This window comes from Lepisma saccharinum, chromosome 5 (genome assembly GCF_977018435.1).
Source record: "Lepisma saccharinum chromosome 5, izLepSacc3.1, whole genome shotgun sequence".
NCBI lineage: Eukaryota > Metazoa > Arthropoda > Insecta > Zygentoma > Lepismatidae > Lepisma > Lepisma saccharinum.
Window position 1 is genome coordinate 11,528,834 of NC_139233.1, and position 12,491 is coordinate 11,541,324.

A 12,491-nucleotide genomic window follows, 5' to 3' on the forward strand; every position below is an offset into this window, starting at 1 on the left:
GCAATGAACAAAAAATCAGATTTACACATCACACACATACATGAAGTGAAGGAAGGTGAATGGAGAATTTTGAAGTTGGCCAAAATGAGAGATAGAGAACAGTTAGAAGAATGAAGCAGAGAGAGAAAGATTGACATATGAAGTGACCCAGTCACAGAAACTATTGAATAGAAGCAGAAGGTTTTAAGTTCGCTGGTGCTTACTAGTTATTCACGCTTTTACCTTTCATCTTTTCTAGTGCACCAGTCAACTGCTGATTCTAAGGGTATCAAACGTGGATCGAAGGCCACAACAGAACAGACATGTAAGTATGGGATTCACTTTTATCGATTTCGTTTATCTAAGAGTCCCTGACAAACGAAGGACAATCCATAGTGATGGTGTGTTCTCCAATTTCATGAAGCAAATGTGTTTGACAAGTTGTTAAAAAAAGAGAAATGTATCCATCTGTAGGAAAATCTGTGCGAGAATGACTTCTTAGCAGTCTGGAAATTGCATGTGCCAACTTCTCATTTGGACCTGCGTGTGAAAAAATTGAAGCAGTCATGTTCATGCAGACTAGATGCTCATTTCAGTATTGTTGCCCCCAAGAGAAAGTTCCCATTATTTTAGTAGTGGACAACAATCATGAAGGAAACATGTGGTTTGCATTAGACCCACATTACTGGCAGACAAAAATATATATATATATATATATTATATATATTATAATTATAATCGCTTTTGTTGCTACTTGATAATTGACCAGTATAACATGGTTGAGAAAGTATTGAGACAATTCCTACATACACACACCCATAGAAAAGATGAAGGGGGCTTTACAGAACTATTATGGAAATAAAAGCTGCATACATTAGATACATTACCTGCATTGTTCTTTTTTAAAAAAGAACATACTGTAAGCAGAAATAAACAGACCTGCAACAAAGAAATGTGAAGATGGTGTTGAATTAAAATACAACTGTGCCTGCTGCCGGAAAATAAGTACAACTAGTGACGAACGCTGATAATGTATAATCAAAGTGAATTGAATTAGAGAGAAATTTTAATTGAATAATTGATTATGCCTAATTTTTATTAGTGCATTGATTAGCCACATTGTAATCAACACAACAGGGCTTCATGAAACTTCTGTTTTCGATTGTATGTGAATCAATAAAATGATAAGTCATTGAACTTGGGAGGCTAGAAATAGCAGTGATTAAGTCCCTGTAAAATTGAAGAAAAGAGAAATCTGCATAGATACCGAGTTTACTTTCACACATTTCTGGCTAATGTCTATTTTATCTTCTCATCTGCATAAAAATTATACCTTTTATCTGTACAAAGGAAACATTTTTATCATTGTGAAAAGGATTGAACACAGAATCTCAAGATTACAAGGTGAAAGATATCACGGCAACAATGGTGCTGAGGGAATGTTACTTCAAGTTAATAAAAATCATTTTCTTAATTACAATTTGATTCTGTTCCTATTTCTTTCAATTAGCTTCCCAATTGAATCACCAGGGATTGAATCTGGAGCAAGAGTGCTAATCATTCAACTATTCAGGTTCTTCCAGATTTTTAGTCTGGGAAAACTTCTTGACTAAAACTAATAGACTAACTGATGAATGATCAACACATTTCATATTTAAAATGTCCCAACTGTCATCACAATGAAGTGTGAGTGTTATCAGTGGGAATTGAACTTTGAGACTGCTTAATACATTCCAGTTCTCTTACTGTAGATGTATTTCCTACATGTTTGTCAGCATTGTGCAACACTTCATGAAGTGTGAGCAGATTAATGATACTGTCAATCACATATACATTTGACTTGTGAAATCGAAGAATTCATCATACAGTGATTGTTTTTTTCACTGAAACTCTTCCCATACCTCTACAGAGACTCAAGTTCCAATCGTAAATATTTTTTACTCTGAAAATTTAACCTGCTATGTATGTTCATAATGTTATTTAATAATTAATTTTCAGTGCCTGACCTCTTTAATTTTTTCAACACACATCTGTGTGATGACACAATTATTGGCTTCTCAAGAGTATCATAATGTGATTCAGGGATCTGGGTCGCTTCCCAGTGTTCGACATTTCATTGATCGGATTGCACCAAAATATTGTAGCCCAGTTAGTCTAATATTACAGCAAAATCACTATGCATTAATAATGGTTAATAAGTGCACTCCAAGAAAACAACTCTACTTGCTTGCTGCAATGTATAAAGTATGAAATTTTTGCAATAGTGATGAAGTAATGATCCAGTAGAATAACAAATGATGGTTCATTCACTTTCTTAATTATTGTTCGTAAATGGTGGTTGTAATAGGTTCTTTGAAAAATAAACCTGATATACATACATTTATTTTGCTAAACCAAGACAAATGAATTATAAGTTTTTAATGATGGAAGTTTGCACTAAAATATAGCCTATTTGCACTTACATTGGATCAGTAAAATCTGTAATTTACTGATATGCCTACATCAACTGATACTGATAATTATTATTATTATAATTAAAGAATCCCTAGTATAAAGCAATCAATATTTCCATAGGGAATAATATATCAGTGTTGTTGCATGTCAGTATTTAGTCCATTTTTAAAACTGTTTTCTGTACTTGAAACAATAACATGTAAACATCTTGGAATTTAGTAATTCTGTAGGTTATTAGAAACTAAGAGAAGTTCTTCATAAAGTACACCGTAAGATAATTTGTACTATGATGATGAGAAACTCCATTTGAGGCTGCATAAAGAAGGTCATACTGTTAGTGCAGAGATTTAACTGCAGGCATGGGTAGATTGTGGTTATGTACCAACCATATTGAAAGGTATGAATCAGCCCAGAAGCACAGGAAATCTAGATGATCTCTGGTAAGGGTTTGAAATATTGGACAAAATAACTAACAAGAAACTGAGCTCCATACCACAACTACCTGTATGTTTAAGTCGTGCCATGCAACTTTTCATTGGGTGACAAGCTGCACAATCACGGACACTTGTGGGTTGTAATGAATCCATATAAAGCAAATGAATTCATTACAACCCATAAGTGTCCATGACTGTATATCGAGTATCGAAACCATATCATTCTTTTATGTATCTAAGTTTCTGGATGGAAGTTTGTTGTTAATGTCTTTACAAATAACTCCCCAATTGTCTTCATTCAATGTGAAAAGTTTCTATTGTACTTAATTTTTGTTTCTCACATTTATTATTTTATAGTTTTTCTTTAATTATTTTAGCACAGATATATTGCTTTACTGCTGTAAAGATATTGGTTGCTCGAAAGGATCTTTTCTCATGTTTTGTGAAGGAATCAAAAATGAGGGGGATATCAAAAAGTAATTGAGAAAATTTTTACAGCCAAACGAAAATGTATTCACAAGAACTGAAAGTACATTTGGAAGTACATTTATTTTGCCACCTTTCCACAAGATGGCAGATGTGTGCACCTTGTGCACCCCGAGAGGCAGTTGTTTCAAAATGGCAGCTACGCCCAAGACATTCGACACAGTTGAGCTGCAGAGTATGACTCGGTTTCTGTAGTGAAAGGGACAGAAACCACCAGAAATCTATCGTGAGTTGTGTGCAGTGTATGGTGAGACGTGCATGACATTCACAAATGTTTGTAACTGGTGTGCAAAGTACAACGCAGGGTGTGTAAATGTCTGATGAACCCTGTTCTGGATGGCCTGACACATCCCACACACAGAGCAATGTTGACACTGTGGAGGCATTGCTTCAGGAGGACCGGCTGTCAACAATCCAAACAGCGGATGCAGTGGGCATTTCATATGGCAGTGCATACATCATCATCCATGAATAACTTGGGTATCGCAAAGTGTCAGAGAGATGGGTCCCCAGACAGCTCACACCACATCATATGGAGGACCGTATGAGATACAGTCTTGAGCATTTGCTCCGGTACCATAGGGCTGGAAATGTATTCCTCGATCGTATTGTTACCGGGGATGAATCGTGGGGTTTCCATAATACCCCTGAACGAAAGCGACAGAGTATGGTATGGAAACACAAACTCAACCCCGTCTGCAAGAAAGGTTTTGCTTACTGTTTTCTGGAACAGCCAGGGTGTATTTCTTGCTGATTTTGGGGTAAAAGGAGCAACTGTAAATAAAAAAGTAAAGTGTTCCCCTGTGCATAGCACCACGCCATGAAGGCGTATAGGGGGTGTGGGGGTAACGCCCCACACTTTCTTGATCCGGTCGTGAGTGGGGGTGATGTGATCAGCATCACGCCCCTGACCGCCTTTACCCCCCAGGGTTTCCCCCAGGTACCCATGTTATTCGACGCTGGGTAGGCGCCGGGGCCGCTTCCACCGTTAGAAAAGTTCCCGGATTTGAACCGGCCGGGGATCGAACCCGGGACCTTGAGCATGGTAGTCAGACGCGTTACCGACTGAGCCACCGCGGCCACTGTAAATGCCGCTGCATATTGTGCTACACTGGATCGTCTATGAACTGCTCTGCGCCGCAAACATGAACAAAATCTCTGGAGGAGGTCATCATTCTCCATGACAATGCTTGTCCCCATGTGGCTGCATACAGTCTAGACCTGGCCCCGTCAGACTTTCACCTGTTCGACCCACTGAAGGAACACCTTGCCGACAAACACTTCAGCTGCGACTCGGAAGTTGTGGCAGCCGTGCGTCGTTGGTTATGCATCTAGCAGAACGCTTCCTACCTCATGGGCATCGAAAAATTGGTGTCACGGTGGGACAAATGTATAAATGTGAATGGATGTTATGTGCAAAAGTAGAGTAATGTTCAACCTTCAAAATGTATATTTCAGTTTTTGTAAATATATTTCCGTTCGGCTGTAAAAAAAATTACTCAATTACTTTTTGATATCTCCTTGTAGCAGGAATTCTGATGTTGAGGAATGGCATATGCTCATAAAATAACACAGTGGAACAATTTTATACATTCCCGGATTTAACATTTCCTGCATTATACAACCAATATTGATGGTTCCGAGAGAGCAAACTACTACAAAATTTTCCCAAATTTTACAATTTCCTACATTTTGGGTTTTTCACCTTGGTCTCCTGAAAAACTTGAAAAGAGGTTTCACTATAGTTAGAAAAACTTTTTAAACTGTATTTTTTCACCTCCAGAAATACATGTTTCTGTTTCTTCTTTTTTCTCTTTTTGATTCCATTGTTTCAGTTTATTGTGGTGATTGAAACTTCTGTGACATCTTTCTGTTAATGTTTACAATTATTGCCAAAAAAGCTGGAAAGATACTTATTTTAAGATGAACAATACATCAACATATCTAGAGCATAATTTACACATGACAGAATTATATCATTAATAGCACTTTCTTGTTAATTTTTTATTTTTTTATTATGTAATTCATGTATGCCAAACATTGTTACTTTTTCCATGCCAAATTATATTTCAAAGTGTATCACAAAATGAGACAAAATTATGCTGATAATTGATATTCTACATATGTTGCAAATGTTTAATGAATTTACTTTAGAAAATGAAACTCCTTATCCAGCTATGTACTTGGCAAACCCAGCCTGTACAAATTATACCTTTATGTGTATAAGAAAATTACAAAATGCAAGTTTTTGCCACAAAATTATAGTTCATTTATAGATATATCAGTCATATTGATATAGACTACTGATGAAGCTGTTTTATGCCTAATTTTTACAATTAAAAATAATTCAAGCATGAAATACTTGAATTTGCTCAACTAATTTCAGATATTTAAAAGTAATACAGGAAAACCATGTTAATCCGAAGTTCTTCCGATTCCGTAGCTGATAAGATAGGATTTATAATGTATTTCAGTACGGATAAATCGAAATATGGATAATTTTTAATACGAAGTTGTTTACAAGACCCTTCGGCAAAACTAATTTAGCTTAATTCGAAGTAGACACGTGCATGGACACGAGATGGAACTGTTACATCTGTGTGCAGTAGTCTGTGGCAAGTTATCATGGAGAGATACACAATGCAACAACGCATATAAATTATTCGACTTTATTATCAAAATTCGTGTTCAGTTCGACAGACATTTCATGCATTGAGAGGAATTTATGGTCAACATAATCGACCAACAGAACGCTATATTCCGCCTCGTAGAGAAATTTAAACTAACAGGCTCAGTAGCAAACGAGCCAACATCTGTCCATCGTCGAGTCAGTCGTTCAGCTAAGGATATAGTTTCGTTAAGCCAGAGCATGGTGGACGATCCAAACCTGTCTGTTTCACGAAATTCGCAACAACTCTGCCTTTCATAGATGACAACATGGCGAATTTTGCATCACGATCTTCACCTAAAAGCTTATAAAGTGCAACTGACTCAAGAACTTAAGCCTAATGATCATCGTCTGCGTCGGGATTTCGCTTGTTGGGCTCTACAGCAGTTGGATGCCGATCCAGATTTTGCCCGTAAAATCATCTTTTCTGATGAAGGACATTTTTTCTTCATGGCTACGTTAACAAACAAAACTGTAGAATTTGGGCAGATGAAAATCCGCAAGTGATTCTGGACATACCCCTTCATCCTAAGAAAGTGACTGTGTGGTGTGGTTTTTGGGCCAATGGTGTGATCGGGCCTTATTTTTTTGAGGACCAACATGGAAATCACGTGACTGTCAATGGGGAGCGATACAGGAATATGGTGGTGCAGTTTTTGTGGCCTAAACTGGCAAATCTTGACATCAACAATGTGTTTTTCCAACAGGATGGTGCAACTTGTCACACAGCTTGCCAAACAATGGAATTATTGCAGGAAAAGTTCCCCGGACGAGTTCTGTCCAGAAAGAGTGATGTGAACTGGCCACCAAGATCATGTGACCTAACCCCCCTGTATTATTTTCTATGGGGTTATCTCAAATCTAAGGTCTATTAGAATAAGCCATGCACAGTTCGTGACATGAAATACTTGAATTTGTTCGAACACACCATTGAGGCTATACCACTCAATATGTGTGCAGACGTGCTGGAAAATTGGACATTGAGAATCCATTCCACCCACCGAAGCAGAGGAGGACACTTGAACGACATACTGTTCAAAAGATAATGCCTTTGTTTGCTCTTCAAAATAAAAAAAATATATGTCATTATCACGTGTGGTTTTCATTCTATCTAATTTTAAAGATCTGACGTTCAAATTGGTTGACCCTATACATGATGTGTGGCACCTGGAAGTCTTGCCCATCTGTCTAGCTCTGAGCTCGAGATTCAGCAGTTTTCTGTGAGCGAGCAGCTCTTGGCCTGGTAGCAAACAACTTCCGTTATCCAACTGGTAGCCAACAACTTCCGGTATCCACTTTCATTAAAAACGTTTTCTTTGTGCCCTGTAGAACTTCATAAAAAAGGAAAACTGTTACAGATAATCAAAGCCACATAGGCCAACTAAAGATGGTTAACCCGCATAATGCATTGTCATCTAGGTTTCCACAAAAATTACGTCGATCTTATCTATGTTGTAACTCCCGTTTCCCAACTGTGCTGGTCATATAATTTGCCAAGAAAGTGTTATGTTGACGGAGTGACTTCTTCTCCTATCAGCAAACAGGGGGTTGGGGGGTCGATGCTAATTGTTTCGGCAACGATTTTCTTGCTCTTGTGCTCACACGGGCTGATTCCAGGCGAGTGTGGATCCCTCCTCCTTTCCTTTGGCATCTAAAATTAAGCAACCAGTTCTGAATACGTTCTTCAAAATGAACAAAAACAGTAGGATAAGAAAGGAAGTTATACACCTCAAACAAGAGGAAAAGTTTTGGCGGAGCGAGTGTTTGACCTCCAGAATACTCCTAAAAAAAAAAAAGCAAGCCTTTTACTTGAACTTCAACGAAGCATCCTAGTATTCACTTTACCAAATAGCAATTAGGATTTTGATAACTTCAATGAAACTCGGACGTCACTATTTTAAATGTCCATATATTTATCACTTATTGATCTATTGTGTTTTGTTTTTCGTTGCTATGCTCAAAATATGTATAGAAATTTATACATCGCAATTTCACATTATCAATAATTAATTATACATCTTATTAATTCAACAACGGTTTGGAACATAACAAAATAGTAATTGATAACAACATAAATATCATAATGCATGTTAAACACAAAATTAAACAATAAATAATAAATGAAATAAATGAACATTTTTGGGTCAGTCACAATCCCTCCTCCTATCCTTTGGCATCTAAAATTAAGCAACCAGTTCTGAATACGTTCTTCAAAATGAACAAAAACAGTAGGATAAGAAAGAAGTTATACATCTCAAACAAGAGGAAAAGTTTTGGCGGAGCGACTGTTTGACCTCCAGAATACTCCTAAAACCAACAATAAATTGTTGATTAACATGAGAGTAAATAACAATTCCTCATTTTGATCGCAAGTTTTGTAAAGCTTGTTTTGAGTTCATTTTATGCTGATGAGCAAATTGGGACTAAATATACAGTTTAAAGTGGAATCCAAACCAAATTGATTAACGAGTGCGGCGTTGTTTAATGTGTCCTAGGATACACATTTGGTGCAAACAGATCGCAAGTTGCGGGTTTCCTTTTTTACGGTGGATTACAATAGGAAGAGTTTGGACTGCTCCCTGGAAAGGGGGAAAGGGGGGTGGGGGTGAATATGAAGTTGACTGAAGCAAAGACGTGATTTTTTTACGATGTGTGTTAGACTGCCAAACCAGAATGAAATTTAAAGCCCCTAGTTTTTTTTTCTGGTGCGGAGAAAGGTTTGTTGTCTCCCAAGAAAATCTTATCTTACCAGTTAATCCTGTAACGGACAATGTTGTAGTGAACCCACATAAAATCCAATATTCATTCTGTTTCATTATCTCCCATTTTTCGCTCACCAGTGTGACTGCTGTCAAGATTCTTCCGAGTTTCGCTTCTTGCAATAAATGAGAGATTGTTTTCCTTTTCATAGGTCTCCGTGCAAACGGGTTTCTTATGAACTAGAATTGTAAGAATTTCATGGAAGAGGAATGACTATGCACAATTGAAATAAAATACCATTTTTTAAAATACTTTTTTTGGTGTAAGCAATTTCATGTACTATATGGCCGCGGTGGCTCAGTCGGTAACGCGTCTGACTACCATGCTCAAGGTCCCGGGTTCGATCCCCGGCCGGTTCAAATCCGGGAACTTTTCTAACGGTGGAAGCGGCCCCGGCGCCCACCCAGCGTCGAATAACATGGGTACCTGGGGGAAACCCTGGGGGGTAAAGGCGGTCAGGGGCGTGATGCTGATCACATCACCCCCCACTCACGACCGGATCAAGAAAGTGTGGGGCGTTACCCCCACACCCCCTATACGCCTTCATGGCGTGGTGCTATGCACAGGGGAACACTTTACCTTTTTTTATATTCCTTCCTACAACATGCATCCTGTGCATAACGGGTTGTATAACTATGCAGGATAAATGGTGTTACCCTCTTGGAATCTTTGTGTCCGCGTAAACTCAGTGTCCTCTTTTTGTGTGACACTTTTTACACTTTCTTTAAAACTTACAATATTATTATAGAGTACATATAAAGCTTACTTTCTGAGCTATTTCCAGGTATAAAACATCCGTTGTGTGGGTAATTTATACTCTACTTTGTTTACACCTGAAAAGCAGGTGCCATCTTGAAAAGTTTGGAGAAGTCAGAGTTCTTTAATTCGAAGTTGATGTTTTTTGGATCCTTGAACTTCGTATTAACGAGGTTTTCCTGTATTTAATTGAGTGTTAGGCATAAAACTGCAAAGCTGCAACTCATTCCATCTATATGGAAATAGTAATTATCAAAGCACCTTAGTTCTTAACTTTTTCCATTGTGCTTGTTTGTTAGTTATCATTAGTACACATGGTGGTGGCCAATATAAGTGTATGTTCCTAGTGTGTTAGATATAGCAGCATCAATGTCCTTACTGGTGACATTTGGCTTCAACTGTTGGTAATAATACTCTTGAGGCATGACTTGCACATGTAAAACACTACCACCATAAACATGAATTAATGAGATATTAAAAATTGAGTTATTTAATGCCCATTAGAATGCATGGTAGTTGCATGGTGTTTACTGTTCATTGAACTAGAGGAATGTTATACATAGATAGAGACATAGGATTTGCAAAATTAATTTCAGAAAATGTCCACGCAACTAATAAATGCTGCTCTGAATCTTAGCCATCTTATCGACAAAAGGCTTTAGGAGGAAGGGTATAGGGGGCCAGAGCATGATGCTGATTATGCCACACCAAATGGCACAAAGGCAAATTTTTTATAACACATTCTTTCACCAAACCAATACCTCCCTTCTGTACACATCACTCCTTAAAATTATTTTAATGTTAAGTAGGCCTTTATGCCAGTGCACAGAGTATATGCTAGTGCCAAAGTAGGGAATTAGATTTTTTGTGTTATTGTGTAGAGTTTAGAAATAAAAAAATTGATATACTCAAACTAGCATCACTTGCCCACAAAAATATGTATAGATGACAAGGCATTCAGTTCACAGAAAGGGGGGGGGGGGGGGAACACTGGGTTATCTTATAACATCATGGAAAAATAAAATAATTACAAAAATAATTGAATATTTTAGAATTTGAAACTGGTTCTAGAAATCAAAAATTCTTTCGAAAATCTGTATCTAATAGGATACCAAGATCTGGCCGAAAACTTAATCAGGGGCAATTCCTGTACCCAGTCACTCTAGCTTTTTCTTAACATTCTTCATTATGCACCCTCCTCTGAAATAAATAGTGATTTCTTGGGTTGAAGTACATTTATTAATAATTTGTTAAGTAGAGGTCAGATTAAAAAGTCATTTTCATACCTTTTTCTTCAGCTAAAGTGGATGATAGCAAAGTCCTGTTCGTAGGTATGACAAATTGCTTTTGAGACACACTGCCAGGTTCAAAACCTGGCCTGGGCATGGGTGCATTGTATTGAAAAATACAAGAGCAACATAGTTTGGTTTGATGAAACAAAGCTAATAATTTTTAGATTTGTAAAACGATTCAAACAACAAAAAGTGTGTATGATACTTGTAGACATGTCATGCACATAACTATTCGTATCGATTTGATTCATATGCTCTGATTCCTCACCTGTAGCAAGGTTCACCTTTCTTTTTTTTAAAGTTATCTAATTTATTAAAACTTATTATTTGGACTAGTCTTGAAAGTCCTAGGTTGAAATTTACCTCTTTTACAGCACGCAGTAATAGATCACAAGCAAAAACAGGTAGTTCTGGGAAAAGAACACAGGGTGTTCGGGAGGGTTCGAGATCTTCGAAGTTCAAGCCTCGCTCCAGAAAAGTAATTAAATGAATTTTATTAATATGATTTTGTCATACTAACTCCAGGAATGATATGGCCCAATTTCACATATTAACACGTGGCCTTCATATGCACACTATAAATGTTCTCTTAACCAAGGAAGGGCCATCCACTTTGTTTCTGAATGTGTTGTAAGTTAAGCTTCAGTAGTTACTAAAAGCATTGTTCTCTGTTGGCTACTTCTAAACTTACTCTGTGCTATATGTCATTACTTTCTCTGTTGGAAATGAGTACAGTGTTTACTTGCATTCATTACCAACACTCTGTTGTACACGTATGTAAAGACTATAGAGATTTTCTTATTCTTTTGTGCTGGCCAGTCTAAAGTTACGTTTCTTCTGTATCATTTGTATCTAATGTTTTGCAGATTTTTCTGACCTCTCTTGTAAACTGTTTCGCCTATTCATATGTATATACAGTATATATATATTTCAAATTTTATTTAATGAAAGTTACTCTTTTATGTTTGTTTTGTTAATAGTGACATTTGCTGGTGAGTAAATCCATTTTCAATTGCTATTAATTATCAATCATTTTGTTAGTTGTTTATTTCACTATGCTTCCTGTTGAGTTAACTTCATGAATGTTTTCTCCAGTAAATTGTTTTGCCACAATGAAGGTAGCATGTATAAATATATGTAGCACAGATAAGTGAGATGGTGCCAAGTAGAGAACTAATATGTAGCATGTTTTGGAATTGCAGTGTTTGGTTTGTGTGAAATGCTCATTCTGTTAATTACAATCTTTGGCAACAACATCCAGCAGTAAATGTAAGGTAGCAAATTTTATTTCCATTTTTCATACAGAACCTGAATATTAGGGATGGACCGATACAAAATTATCACAAACACAAAGTTTTTATTGAAAATAGTTACTGTTCATTTCAAGTAACTTGAATGTTACATGAATAAGGAATGTAATAGATCAAACTACAGTATTGAAGGAATAGATAGGCTTCTAGATTTACTATTCCTCAGAGTCTGTTATTTTCCTTGGGGGGGGGGGGGTTGCCAAATTTACTGTATTTAAAACTAGCTTGCCAACAATTAAAATGCCCAAATTCTTGATCGTTGAAATATGCTCAAACTCTCCTGTCACAAACCATAACTACATTTTCATACATACTTTTCTCTGACATAAGAATCTTTTCTTGATGCCTTGTG

At 36.9% G+C, this 12,491-nt stretch overlaps 1 protein-coding gene across 5 annotated transcripts in view; it reads left to right on the forward strand.

Moving 5' to 3' along the window:
• The window catches only part of LOC145987657 (uncharacterized), a 154,053-nt gene that overhangs the window by 137,475 nt on the left and 4,087 nt on the right, over positions 1–12,491 (forward strand). Inside the window, exons 15-17 of one of the 5 annotated variants that reach the window (XM_083122164.1) lie at positions 239–304; positions 11,204–11,307; positions 12,032–12,103. The exons of 1 other annotated variant lie outside the window; for it this stretch is intronic. In XM_083122164.1, coding sequence (XP_082978290.1) covers positions 239–304; positions 11,204–11,307; positions 12,032–12,064 — 203 coding nt within the window. In that variant the 3' untranslated portion in view covers positions 12,065–12,103. The remainder of the gene's footprint in view (positions 1–238; positions 305–11,203; positions 11,308–12,031; positions 12,104–12,491) is intronic. 3 more of the 5 variants (XM_083122165.1, XM_083122166.1, XM_083122167.1) reach the window with 3 other exon arrangements.